The 15,579-nt window shown below is 30.8% G+C and overlaps 1 protein-coding gene across 1 annotated transcript; it reads right to left on the minus strand.

Moving 5' to 3' along the window:
• Positions 1-897: 897 nt before the first annotated feature.
• On the minus strand, positions 898-9,747 carry LOC111900520 (transcriptional regulator STERILE APETALA). Its single transcript, XM_023896404.3, has 3 exons — positions 9,446-9,747; positions 1,976-2,513; positions 898-1,892 (listed from the first exon to the last, which is right to left on the minus strand). The coding sequence occupies exons 1-3, from the start codon at positions 9,659-9,661 to the stop codon at positions 1,288-1,290; spliced, it is 1,359 nt and encodes a 452-aa protein (XP_023752172.1). The 5' UTR covers positions 9,662-9,747; the 3' UTR covers positions 898-1,287.
• Positions 9,748-15,579: the final 5,832 nt, after the last annotated feature.

The following is a 15,579-nucleotide window of genomic DNA, read 5'->3' on the forward strand; positions in this document are numbered from 1 at the left end:
CTTGTGAATGGAAAAAACGTATCATAAAGTCTTGCGATAAAATGGATTATGAAGTTTTGTTATGTTGGTTCCTAGAAAGGGTTGCCATTGATCAATTCGTGCGTAGGGTTGCACCAAGACCCGGGTCAACTCATATCGAAGGCAATTTGCACATTGCATGGGGTACACGAAAAAAGTGGGGTTCATTTGTGTGTTATATTATTATTTGAACATATTTGAGTTTTTATAATTACTAGTTTTTGCATTACATTTTTTGTTTCATTGGAAATATGAGTTAGTTTCACTAATAATCGTATAAAGTTAGAAAATACAACTAAACCACAATTAAACACATGATGATCATACTACAAATGACCAACATAAATTGAAATTAACATAAAAAGTCCGGAATTTTGAAATACCATGTTTCGTACAATATAGTCATTTTACCAAAATAAAAAATTGTTAAAAAGGACATTTATATTTGTTAGATTACTTATATTTTCATTGTTTATATATAATTTTGAGATTTATAACCCCTATTCAACTCACTAAGCTTCCTAACGTAGCATTTTATTTTGACAAGTGTTGGGTTGATAAGACATACTAATGCAAACCAAGAGATGCACGTAGTTACATGAAGAATTTAGAGGAATGACATTATTGATAATGTTAATGTCTATATGTCATTTATATTAACCTCATTCATTTGGTCAACTTGTTATGTTTTAAAAGTTTGGTAAATGGGGAATTCCGCATGGCAGAAAGACTTTTCATGTTTAATGTCTTTTAGTGATGGATAAGAAATGTTAATCTTAACGTGAAAGATGAAACGGAAAGGTTATCAGTAGTTTCTTATGTTGCATTTCAGGATTAAGACTGATTAGACTGGATGCAAATATAAAAAAGACAAAAAAAAAACATGGAAAGCGTTTGTAATTAGAATGGAAAAGCAAACAAATGACAAATCTCTAAAAATGAATGTACACAAAGGCAAGACTTTTCTGAAATTAAAACCTAACCATCACCAATTCTTCACCATGCAAAATGCATATAACCTACCTACGACTACGACCACATGACTACACCATTCATTAACTAATAATAATAACTATACCAGCAATCTCAAATGTCAAACCATAACAAAATCAAACCCTACTCGAATACATCCAACACCAATATCATGCAAGTCGATAGTTGTAGACTTACGATAAGTCTACAACTATAACCGTCTGACCAGATGAAACCAAACCATCTTCATGTGGTCAGACAGTTATATGTCCACGAAAGTGGACAAGTCTACAGCTATTACCGTGCTCCAAAGTCCCACAAGTGAATAGTGTTATCGCTACCACAGGCCGCCAAATACCTCTCATCAGCAACCATAGCTGTGATATCCCCTATCCTCTCTCTACAAATGTACAAATACTCCCCATGATCCAACTCCCAAACCCTAATACCACCCCTAGTACTAATAAACGAGTACCCACCATTCATGCAACCCAACAAGGCACCTCTAGCCAGAAACCTACAAATCTCCTCCAAACTACTCACATGGCGTACGTTAGCTACACCCCTAGTATTTACGAACACAAGCGCTTTATCATACGCATCAGCAGCCCCAACATTTATATCTCCCACAAGCTCCTCCTCCTCCTCCCCAACATTTATACGTCTCATAACCTCCTCCTCCCGTAAAGTTATCTGGTTTCTTAGATCAAATACTAAAACTTTACTGCTCGTGAAACCAACGGCCAGATCTTGACTTGCGATTCTGATCCGGCCAATATGCTCCGTCAGATCGTTCAGTAACCTCCACCCGATTACAGCGTCCGGGTTGGTTAATGTGCCTCCGATGTATACAAGTTCTTCCGTGTTACCATTTCGCACGTGAAATGCACGATCTGGAAGACCTAAGAATTGATTTTTTTTTTTAAATTCGAGATATTAATCTGATTGTAGTGAAGGAATTGAAAAAAGAATGTATTTAAATTACCTGCGTAAAGGCCGATCCACCACTGGTTACAACCGGCGAAATCGACAAGGACGCCGTCGGTGACGACGTCACCCAAGTGTGCCCGCCGTGTGGCGCCGGGAACGTTGATAGATGCGACGTGGATATCTCCGTCGAGGGAGGCGAAGATTAGACGGTCATCGGAAAAGAAGAGGCCACAGACGGCGCGGGAGAAGGGGCCGAGATGGTTGCGTTGGTGTGGGTGGAAGGTGGAGAGGTGGAACCTTGTGGGGAGGTGGAAGAGGCGGACTGAGCCATCGGAAAAACCTGCGGCGAGGAGGTAGTCGGAGAGGGCGAGGCGGTGGCAGGAGAGGCCTTCGTTGTTGTTGTCGTCGTTTGGAGGGAAGTGGAGTGTGGTGTAGATACACCGCCGGAGACGGAAGTTTCTGGCAGTTCGGTGGCGGTAAATGTATTCTTCGTGCCAGGTGGGGTGGAGGAGGTGGTGTCGATGCCAGATTCGTCGGGTTAGGTTCTGCCATAGGAGGTCAGACTGAGAGACAGTTCGCCATGTTCTACAAACCTGCAATAGTCACATAAAATAATATCTAAAATATCGTATAATAATTAACAAACACGAGGCACTATTGGAATATAAATCCAACATAAAATGAAGCATTAGGAAGACCATTGTGGTTTGTGGTTAGTAATATTATATAGGATGAAATTAAATAATTTGGAACAACAAAATAATTATTTATTTTTAGGAATAGATTTTTTTTAAATAACAAGGTTCATTTCAACAAATTTTGGAAACTGTTGTGAAGTTTCTTTTGCCAAATCACTACAACATTTTTACTAAAAATAAAGGAAGTATGGGATATCTGTTTAAAACAACTTATGTATTTCAATTTTTTCCGTGTTGATATGAAACTAAAAGAAAAAATCATGGAGTCAATATGAAACTAAAAACTAAAAAGAAAATCATTAATTTATCTCTATCAAAACATAATAAGTTAATAATTTATTATTTAGTTTTTGACAATATATAAAAATATGTGTAATAAGAAAAATAACTTAAACCATTTTCAAACACACTTTATTAAAACTAAAAAACTAAAAGGAAGTATGAGTATCGGTTTAAAACAACTTATGTATTTCAATTTTTTCCTTGTGAATATGAAACTAAAAAGATCAATCATGGAGTCAATATGAAACTAAAAAGAAAATCAATAATTTATACGTATCTAAACTCTAAAGATAATAAGTTAATAATTTATTATTTAGTGTTTGACAATATATAATAATAATATGCGAAAAATAACTTAACCAATTTCAAACACACTCTATTTGTTATTCCGCTACTAGTTTATATCCGTAAAACCTTTCAAACTAATTAAACTTTCTTAATAAAAATTTATACTTATTAATCAATTAGTTTAAATAAATAATTTTAAATAAATTATTAATTAAGAAATATACCAAAATGTTAAAATTATTTATAACTTCAAATTTAACATACAATTAAAAAAAGTAAATGTTTCTATAAAAAGATTAAATTCTATTATTTAAAACATTATCGTCATTAATTGTGATAATTATTTGTCTAATATATCTTCGAGACACATGGCATAATATTTTTTTTAACCGACAAATACAAATATTATAATCTACTCATAAACTAATACCTAATTTCACATAATATTAATGAAAAATTTTATTAGAGTGATACATGTCAAAAGAATATTAAAGTTATTGTTTTATTAAGATATGGATTAGGGTGTAAAATAAATTTAACAACGTTTAATCTTAGAAACTACTTTATTTTTCATTTTATATTTTTAAAACAAAAAATATTCCAAATATATTTTTTTCACAAACTTTCGTAGATTTTCATAAATACCTCTTAAATTTATGAAGTTTTACAAATTTGGTTTGAAAAAGTTGTTACAAAATAAATTTAACAACGTTTAATCTCAGAAACTATTTTATTTTTCATTCTATATTCATGTTTTTTTAGAAAAACAAACTTTTATAAATTTGTTTAGAAAAAGTTGTTACAAAAACTTTAGAATTTAAATTCGAGATATTTTCTGATTACCATTATTAAACCATAACAATCCCAACAAGCACTTTGAAATAAGCAAAATCCCAAACACCATATAAATTTATGTTCTGCAAAAGCATCTTTAATTTTGTGAGAGATTTGTGTTCTACCAACGACTCATTATTTTTTTCAAATTTAGAATTCAAAACTGTTAACACAAAATTCTACTACTCTCCAAATTTTAAAATTTTAACTATTAATTCTACATCCAAACCTAGATTTCAAACTAACAGTTTTGATGTACTTGTGTTTCATAGTCCTCATGCAAACTATGAATATGCAAAAGGAACTATAAAACTCAAGTTGTTGATGCTTTTAGTGTTGTCTAGTCATTTAATGTTAACTCGAATATATATGACTATTAAAAGGGATTATCAAGTTATTGAATTCAAATCTAGTGATTTGTATTGCACATTTGTATAAGATGAGTTTGATATCTAAGAAGATGTGTTACAAAAACAGTTACGTTGCCTTTTCATCGAAAACCATTAATGTGGGGAATTGTTTATGGATTACTTTGACTATTCAAAATACAATTTTGTGTATTTTCTTATGGCTAAGAATTTAACTGTTCATTTTACAATTATTGTGGGGAATTGTTTGTGGATTGCCAACTAGTAATAACATGGAGAAAATTGATTTCAAGTAAAGTGATGAATGGATTTTACAACTATCCAAATGATTTGATCATCAACACTCCCTTTTCAACCCCATTTCCCAACAACTTATATAAGTGCAATGGGACCAATACAAGTTATATAGTGCCATGGGACCAAAGAAGCATATAGAGATAGGGAGGAAACTTATGCTAAAATATATTATTGGTTATCAATATATGATAATGACAATGACAGGTTGCTAGGATACTAATTGGATAGTTATATTTAAATTTTAAAAAAAAAAATTTGAAGCATATATTTAGGTCTGCTTTTATTTTTAAAATGTTTGTTTTAATTATATAACTAACTCGAATTACTTATATCCAAAATATTTATTCAGTTATATTTGTTTAATAATTAACAAAAAGAATAAGAGAAATGTGAAATCTAAACAAGTTTGTATTATTTGTCGTGAAGAAAATAGTGTTAGGACTGCTGATGTTCTTAATGTTTTCATTTTGTACTAGTTTTGCATTATAAAACTAAATACTTTTCACTAAAAAATAGGGCCATGAACATAGTTTCTTCAACGATTTACATTTTATAAGGTCTATTAATTTTCTTTTCACTCAAGGAACTAATTACATGTTTATTATAAGAAAAATACTATTAGTAAAAAAGATTGTTGACCGGTTTAAATCATGGTAGTCATGAATCAGTATATATATGAAGTTTAGTGGGGCCTAATAGAATTAATTAAAAGAGTAAGATACTCCTTTTTAGAAATTATTATAATATATAGCGGAGAAAAGAAAAAGAAAACAAAATTGGAATTGATAAGATAGAAAGACTTTAGCAGCATGGGGGATATATCCTATGACAGAGAGAGATAGAGAGTTCATGCGCTAATACAGGCATGCAGAAAGCTAGTAAGAGAAAAAAAAAAAAGAGCGAGAGACACAATATGATGGGAATGGGAGGAAGAGTTGCTTTAATGAAACAAATTCTTTGTCTATATTAAAACCTAGAGAGAGAAATAGAAAGAAAGAGAGTCAGAAGTAATACTCGGGGAATAAGAAAAGACAGCTTTTGTTGCTGTATTGTATAAGCATTTGTAGATCACCTGAGACCTATATACCTATGTCCTAATCGTAGGCCTAGTAGGAGTAGGCTCCTTCCTTTTCTTTTTTTTTTTATGTTTTTTAACTTTAACTATCGTTTCGTCTTGTCCTCTTATTCTGCTTCTTATTTATACATTAAGTACACCATCAAACCCAGGACTGCATCCCTCTACTACTGCACTCACTATTCATTAGTCGTACTCATCAACCACCCTCATAAAAATCCTCACAACTCTTTCTTTCACTCTCTCTCTCCCTATATAATAATCTTTCTAACTCTCTCTCTCTCTCTCTCTCTCTCTATATATATATATATATATATATATATATATATATATATATATATAATATATATTCAAATTCAAATAAAATCGACACTCTTTTATTTACGATGTATAAGGGAGTGTTATTTGCATGTTAAAAACTTATAATATAATTATACAGTTTAGTTAAGATAATGAAGTTCAAAAAATGGTTATGTTAAAAGGACACATGCATGTCAGAAAATTTAACATCTAATTGGGAGAAAAGAAAAGTCTTATGTACAATTTTGGACTGTGAAAAAGCTGCTGGTATTCTTTTTATTTACATGTGTTATCTTTTACTAGTAAACAAAAGTCAAAAGTTTATTGAGGGGTTTTTCCTTTTCAAATACTAACATGTATTTTATGACATGTTGCCTATATATATTAACAAGAAAAGTAACTCAATTTTGTGGATTCAAAAAATGAGAGCTATTTAATGATCATGAAGTTGATATATATAGGTTTTTTTTAATAAAGATGTATTTGTTTCTATTAGAATTTACAAAAGTAAAAATAAGCAACGTTGTAATTTCCATGGAATTATTAAAAAAAAAAAAAAAAAAAAAAAAAAAAAAAAAAAAGCATAGCTATCTATCCATGTAAAACATGTAAAACAATGACATATTTGGATAATATTAATTATATTTTAATACACTTGTTATTATTTTAAATGGATTTATTTCAAATGAATAGGATTATAAATAGAAAGATATATAATTTCTCTTTTAACACAATGAAAAGTAAAAATGTCCTTCAAAAATTGTCCATTACATTACATATTGACAGATACAAACAGTTTCTTTTATAATTTCAATGTATTTGAATAATTCCATTCATTTAATAGATTCCATCATACCATGTATTACCTAAACAATGTGCAACCTTTCCTTATGGCATGATTTGCTAACATTAATGTTAGTGTTCCAAAAATCCAACTAAAGGTCCAAGTTCTTAGAAAAATCACAACTTTTATATTTCAACATAAAGGTCCCAAGTTCTTAAAGCCTTCGAAATTCTTCAAAGAAAATAACAGATTAACCACGAAAAATCTGATAATCATGACTTTTCTGTTTAAAAAATAAAAGTTTGAGACTTTTTTATTTTTCAAAGGTTTCTAAGGATAAATCCTAGTTTCTACTTCCATTCTTATAGGTGTAAAGTTTTTGATGTTCCTAGATATGGGTTTTTATATTTTTAGTATGTGTACTTTTTTATTTAAGCTTTGTATGTATAGTCAAATCCAACTTTATGTTTATAAAGAATATTTCATTTGGTAAAAGAAAATCAGTATAGCATAGGATAGGAGTCCTATAAAATCAAACGAAGGATGGGGGACAGGAACATAAGGTACAAAAATAAAGTACAACCCCGGATGATATATAAAAAACCGTAGCTTTCACCTTATATATTATACATAAATATAAATAAATAAACAAATAATAAAAACATACTCGTATGATAATAAACTATAAAATAAACATCCATTCTGTTTCGTGTGTCCCAAAAACAACACAAAAAGGCAAAAAGGCAGCAACAAATGGGGATAAATGCCAAATTTATATGAAAGCGACAAAGTGTGGGTCTTATTTTGTGTTGGAGATAGATCTATAGTCAAACTTTTGACCTCACTTTCTAAAAGTTCTCATCCTTTTTCAATAAACTATTTATTGCATGCATCTTTTTTAAGCTGTATCTTTACAAATGAGTGATTCCATGCTTAAAGGATAATAATCTTTAAATTATTTTATGGTTCAAATATTTACTATAACCTATATATAATTATAAATAATTACATTAAAAATGAAAAAGACAAAAACGTCTCTTGGGTTATGATCCTGAGTGGAAATGGCCAAAAACTATATTGTCAAAAGGCTTTGAATAAAACTTTTTTATTCTTTCATTCCCAAGAAAGTAGTGGCAAAAAGCTCCCCCAAAAAAAAGAAAAAAGTATTGTCTCTCTTTGGAAAGAAGAGACTAACCTGCACCTTCCCATCTATCAACTTGCAATTAATTAACCCTACAAATCCCACACATGTCACGCCGAACCCCCCCCATCATTTCATTTCTTTTAAAGATAATCATAAATAAGTATCAAATCATCTAATTACAATGCTTTAATTTGTTATAAAACATTATACGTTATACTTATACTTTTGTAATATTTTTATTATATTATATAATATATAATATAATAAGAATATTATATTTTTGATTTGATTACTTCAAAAGCACTAAGTATTTTTCTTCTTGTACTTTTGTAATATTCTTATTATATTATATTTATAATAAGAATATTATATTTTTGATTACTTCAAAAGATGAAGTATTTTTGGAAAGGAAAAGGGTGTAAAATCATTACAAGCTTGGTATATGTGTATGTTATATAGTACAGGAAATAAATAAAGTATACAAGTAGATCAACAGAAGGATCTGTGCTCAGAGACCTAATACGAACTAGTACAACATAAAAACGACCTAATATACATCTTCTCTTGTTAAAAGAAGAACGCATTAAAGGGGTGTACGAGTTTTACATTTTTTTTTCATTTGGTTAAAGTTTTTTTACAAATAATTCTCTAGGGTTTGTTTCATTTTTACTAAAAGTAGAACTCTCAATTTTCTTAATATAGAAATAATATAACAGAAGATATAGAAATAAAATAACAGAAGATATATAAGCTTTTGGTCCGATGGAATTTTTTTTTTTTAATGGTATATGCCCATGCTGAAACAGTGGAACTCAACTCAATGTCATTCCAAATTTCTGCATCAAATCATTGAATAAAAACAGAAGGAAAACCCCTCTCCTTGATCTGACCATACTATACCAGTCTAGGAAAAAATTAATTGTTGCTTTCAACAGAGGTGAAGCTTCAGATTACAAGAAAGAAATGGCAAATTAGTGTAGAATTTTGAACAAACACATTTGAAAACGCTATTAAATTAGGTTTTTCTCTTTCACTTTTTGCAGAAAAATTAATTCTTAGTTCTGAATCATACTCATCAAACAGTTGGAAACGTGGAACAATTTGAAGTTGACGGAGATTGTGTACTTTTTACGAACATCGATCACTATTTGTTTACGTAATTTTCATGTTCAATCGAAGATGCTTTTCACTTTGAAATACTATTTCTATGTCTAAAATCAAAACGAAGATCAAACAGTAGTGATAAAAAGCTAGCAATATAAGCAATGAAAATGCTCTGCATGAATGATGAATGATGAACCATAATCGCAAAAAAACAGTGCTTAGTTCAACGATCGATTATGCACATTAGTTAAAAAAAATTCAAAACCTGCAACATATGATTCACCTGATGCACCAACATTGACTAATGTAAACCTCTAAAACGATTGAAACAACGATGCGATGAGATTTTACCTGAAAGAGATTAGTTAGAGCAGGAGCAACGGCGAGGCGACCGAATGAGAGAGCTGCGTCGATCGCGATTTGAGTAGCTAAAGCTTCAAGGAAAGGCTCCGGCCATACGGCGTTGTTGAAGCGTTGACGAGAATGCGATGGTCCTTCAAACTCTCCACCACCGCCATTTCCACCGTCTCCTCCGTCGTGTGACGAAGAAGACGAGGTCGTTGACATGTGGTTTGTTTGTTTGTTATCAGTTTTACACAGAGAAAGAAAAATGTAACGGAAAAGTTTACCAGAAAATTCAAGTGGAGGAGGAGGAGGAGGGGCCCAAGAGGCACAATAGCCTTTGCGTGTGTATATATATGTGAAAGAAATTAGTTTTTTGGCAATACGCAATGTATTTACCATTTAAATACATTTTACTATGTAATAAACCAATTATAAAATTTATTTTATATTTGGTTTTGTCAATTTGTTATTTGTATTAATATTATCGTTATTGTGATCAATAAAGTAAGTGAGAAAGCAATAAAGGTTTAGATTCAGCATAAAGTGAAAGTACGTATGTGAATACATGGATTTGATGCAGTTATTGTATCATATTCATTAATGTCGCTTAAATTTAAAGAATATACGTATTTAATAAAAATAAATACAAGACAACGTAAAGGCATTTTATTATTTAATTTTAAATATAAAGGTATAAAAGTTTTGTATGTTATTTTGTTTTATTTTAAAAATATATCGATTGAACTTATATAAAAAAAATTAAAATAATAAAAAAAACATAGTTTTGAAGTTTTTCGATTCAGTTTAGATTTGCTTTTTATACAGAAAAAAATGTTGTTTTTTAGAAATCAGGCTCAATTTTTGGTTTTTCAAAAATATGACTGTGTGGTTTTTTCACATAGTTTTTTGGAAAAACAATACAGTTTAAACCAATAAAAGTAATTGAATAATTTAGGTTGTTGGAAATGGGGTCGCTAAGACCCTGGTTAGCACAAGCCAAACGCCACACCCGAGGCTCGCTAAGGGCCTTGCTAAGGTGTTTGTTGTTTTTTAGAAGTAAAAATGTCTGAAGTTTGCGGATTACTTCTGCAACCCTCTATAGCAGAAAAAATGGATCAAATGGATACAACATATAATAAAAAGTTTGTTTATTTTTTAACGTCTGCAGACTGCTGCAATAAGTTAAAGTAAGGTATGAAGCAGATGGTCTAATGTTGTGCCACGCAACACACGCGCAACAGTTTTTAAGTTAAAAATCATGTGAAATAAAAACAGTTGCGAATGGCCAAGTGATATGCGTGTGTTGCGCGGCACAGCAATAAGTGTTAGAATTGGTTTTTTAGAAAAAATAAATAGCACGTAAAAACAGTCACCATTGGTATAACGAGAGGAGAGAAAAATTGAGATGATGAGTTTTGATCGGCTATTGTTATTTTATTTTATTTTCTCTTTTTTTCTTTTTCATAATAAAACTGATTTAAAATCATACACTACTACTCTCAACCTTTTTCAATATACACATGTTAAGCTTACGTGTTAATAAAAAAACTTATGTGTCAATAAAAAAATTGTATGACAATATGCTATGAGTGTTATCATTCCTTTCAAATTTAATATGGTATCTATATAGTAAAATGAAGTATTTGTTTAGCCTACCCATAAACTAAATTTATATTATTAAAATGTTTAATCAATTAAATCTATACAAAAAAGAACGACATTATTTTGTAGTTTTTGATCCAGCTTGGGTATTTCAACTTATATTGAAATTCTAATTAATGTTTCATCAAAAAGTCCTTGGTTATGTAATACTATCATTTGATGTTGCTTGAAATTGAGTTTACGGGGTTAATTTGAAAGTCATAAACCATATATTAGTGAAATGTTAAAAAAAAACATTTGGCCTAACAGTAATGAGTGATCCATTCAAATGAGAGGTCACGATTCAAGTCTCTTAGGAGACTTAAATGGTAATTAGGAGTAGATTTTAGATAGTTTGTTTTTTTTAAAGTAAAATGTTTATTTAAGATCGATTAAATAATAATAATAATAATTATTATTATTATTGTTTTTATATATTTTTAATATTTTTTTAAATATATAAAAATATTTTTATAGATTTAAAAGTATATTTACTTGTATTTATTATTTAAAAATATATTACATATATATATATATATATATATATATATATATATATATATATATATATATATAAAAAGATAAAAATATCTATTTATAAGTTTTATATTGTATAAAAGATATAATTATATGTATTTGTACATATTACTAATTATAAATATGTGTTTAGTTATATATATATATATATATATATATATATATATATTTATACATATTTATATGGTAAAGTATATATAAACGAAACATTTTTTTTAATTTTTTGGGTGATTCATCAACCAAAACAAAAAATAAATAAATAAAAATAAATGTTTTTGGTATTTTCTTATTTATTTCATATTTATATGTATATGATAGTTTTTATACAAAATGTGACAAGTTGGTGCAACAAACTTGTCCTTGAAGTTGCTCTCAGCGACCCTTAAGAGACCTTCGAGTTTGCTTAGGGTGACCTCCTATTTGTTCATGTGGTAGGTCATCCTAAATTGATTGTAGCTCGGAGGCAAAGAGTGAAGCACCATGTCGATCGCCAAGTCTTCCCCAAAGTCAACATTCAACTTGCGAAGGCGGTCGACATACCTTTGCATCTTTTGCAGGTGCACGGTAAGAGACTCTCCATGACCCATCTTAGCGGAAATCATGTTAGTGAAAATCTCATAACGCTCTTGTCTCGCGTTTTGGTGGTATCTCTCCAATAAGTCTTGATGCATCTCGTACGGGTACATTTCCTCATAGGACTTTTGGAATTCGGAGTTCATAGTGGCTATCATGATGCAATGTACCTTCGTTGCATCTCGCTCGTGAGTTTCAAAAGCGGTCATTTCAGCCGGAGTAGCGATTTCAGGGTTGATTTTCTCGAGCTTCTCATCGAGGACATACTCCTTATCCTCATAGAGAGCAATAGTGCGAATGTATCTTATCCATTCGCTAAAGTTCGTTCCATCGAATGTGACCTTTTGACAAAGGCTCATCAATGTGAATGAACTAGCAACAGCATTGTTTGCGTTCGACATCTACAAATAGAAAGGACAAAGATAGATTAGAATATGAATCCCTAATTATCACCCAATAAGAAAAATTAGGGCTAGGATCCAACAACAATATTTACATATTAGAAAAGGGATGCCGTAATCTAACATGCAAATAATATGAAGGTAAGTGAATGACGATTCACTAATTCTCCACCATAAAAACATAACTTTAAGTCCTAAATGTATTGAGAATTCCTAGGTTCGGATGAGATTCATTGAAACTATTCAATGGCATGTTTAAATCTCGATATGCCCCTCTTGTTTGTGACTGGGATACCGAGGATCACAAAGCGGGTGTGAATTACCATGCAAATTCACATGGTGCCTTCATTGTAAAGATCACCTATTCAATGTGCCGGTAAACCACACACACTCCATCGAACTATGATAAACAATGAACCACCCTTTGCCACCTTTGCTTAGAACCAATTAGTGTGCCAGTAAACCACACGCTCCACTAACTTCTTAGTAAGGGTGCAAAGTGTAATTTCATGGGATTGCATCAATTCACTTTTCCTAAAGTAACTAAGATTGGGAAATTTTAAAAACATGTAGTTACTTTGTATTTCATATTATAGTTTTAATGAGGGGATGAGGTTTCCCTATCCTACCCGTTCGACTAACGACCCTCCACTGATCAAGCAAGCGGTGGGTGTGAGTGTACACCCATTAAGCGCCATTTTATAGGTCGCAACCTTATACCCACCTTATAGATCGGCTTCGTGAATGAGGCCTACTAACGATAAGACTAGCATTTTAGTTATACATATATATATATATATATATATATATATATATATATATATATATATATATATATATTAATCTTGTAATATTATATTAGTATAGGGTTGTATTTTAAACTTTTAAAAAATCTAGGGTTTGAAATTTAAATTGTCTAAATTAAAACTTTTAATCACAAAACATAAATTTCAAAACTTGAGGACAAGTTTTAAACATTTAAAACATGGAGGATCAAATAACAAATAATTTTAATTAACAATTAATTCCATAATTATCCATATTTGATTTATTCAAGATTTCTTGCAAAATAATTACCAATTTAATCAAAATAATTAATTAATTATCACATAAGGAAATTAAATATTTTATTAGTTGATAAATATCTTTAATTAGATCAAGATTATAGTCATATATATCAGAAAATCGGATTAAGGTTGATCTAATATGATAAAGGCAAGTTTCCATAAGATAAATATGAAAAAATCCCGAATCTGGCCCTTCCTGACGCTCGAACTCGTCGAGTCAGGCCAACTCGTCGAGTCCACCATGGGACTCGTCGAGTTCATGACACAGAGACACAAAATTCGAATTTTGCAAACAAGATTCAAACAAACAAGCAACAATTTAATAGAAACCAATCTAGGCTCTGATACCACTGATGGGTTTTAGCCATAAGAACTTTCCTATGTGCGCATGCAAAACCCTAATGCTTAGATCTAGGTTTCTCTAATTAAACATGCTTTGATTCCAAGACTTCTAATGACTAATTGAGTATAAGAACAATGCAAAATCAGATCTAGAAGTTTACCTTTGAATCTCTTGTTTGATCTTGTTGTCTTGGATCTCTAGAGTCACAATTGTCACTCCTCTAATGGGTTACAAACACCAACTAGCAAAGAGGATGATTTGAGAGAGAGGTTAGGAAGAAATCGGCCAGGGGTTCTCTTCTTTTGAAGTGATGCCTATTTCCCTTGCTCAAGGGATCTATTTATACTTGTAGACTCCGTAGGGTTTCACCTTTAAACCCTAGTTGGATAATCTTTCCTTAAAGCAATCCAAATCCTTACCTTAGATAAGCCTTGGACGATTTTGAGCTATCCTAAGCCCTAGAATCCGTCCATCCCTTATCCCTTAAGGATTTACAGTCTAAAGTGTAACTATCAAACAATTGACAGTTTATACCCTCTTATTTAATTAATCTCTTTAAGTCACCAAATTAATACTAATTAATTTATGACTTATATTAATCAAATAACAATATTATTATTCCTTATATTATTCTCATAATATATTAATAATATTTATTCTTTCATAATAAATCATCCTATCAAGTTGCTATGGTGAAGGCAACCCAAAAGGACTATGCACAATCGGGTCAAATACTTGCCCAATATAGTTGCAGCCTTAGACACTATTCCAACAATAAACGATTATAACTTTTGGGGTTAAAAATATCAAGTTTATAACGCATAGTTTTAAATATATATATATATATATATATATATATATATATATATATATATATATATATATATATATATACATATAATAAAAACTTCGTTATACTTCAAACGTTAAAATGTTTCGTTAATGCTAATAAACATTTAACATACCACAGATACCAACAATATGAACTTAAACTTGATAAAATATAAGCGATTCAAAAGTAGGGCTCAAATACCTTCTATATGTGCTATTGGGCCTTTGTGGCCCAATATCATGTTGATTGGGCCCGATATATTCATACATGTTTACTGGGCCTCCTGTGACCCAATTACATACCTAAGGGACCCTCAATGGCTTTTACATGATATTGACCCTCAGTGGCCCGTTGGCATTGCTAGTAAGGTCCAAATCAAACATATGCATGATGGGCCAACGTGCTCGTCTCATACTCGACAACCTATAATAACATACAGGATTAGTGGGCATCTACTGCCCTCTTCTCTTCGTCTGTTAGGATTATCTCGGTTAATCAAGTAAACATAAAATTAGGTCGATAAACAAGGTTATTCAAATTCAATTGGATTTAGTGGGAAATAACGGGTGATACTATTAAGTGTTGGTCGTAGCCTGTAGTTATAACCAGAGTCTCCTGAAGGGAGAGCGATAGTTTGTGTATAGATCTATACGGGGGTGACTCCCCCACACCTGAGCTATTCGCTACAGCTAGACTCGGCTAGTCTAGGGTGACAAAATCTTAAATCAGTTTCGACATTCGCTAGA

Source organism: Lactuca sativa, chromosome 7 (genome assembly GCF_002870075.4).
Source record: "Lactuca sativa cultivar Salinas chromosome 7, Lsat_Salinas_v11, whole genome shotgun sequence".
NCBI classification, from domain to species: Eukaryota; Viridiplantae; Streptophyta; class Magnoliopsida; order Asterales; family Asteraceae; genus Lactuca; species Lactuca sativa.

Coding starts and splice junctions, on each gene's coding strand:
- LOC111900520 (XM_023896404.3), bottom strand. CDS start 9,661: ATGTCAACGACCTCGTCTTCTTCGTCACACGACGGAGGAGACGGTGGA. Junction 2,514..9,445: donor CTCTAACTAATCTCTTTCAG/GTAAAATCTCAT, acceptor TGACTATTGCAG/GTTTGTAGAACATGGCGAAC. Junction 1,893..1,975: donor GTGGATCGGCCTTTACGCAG/GTAATTTAAATA, acceptor ATCAATTCTTAG/GTCTTCCAGATCGTGCATTT.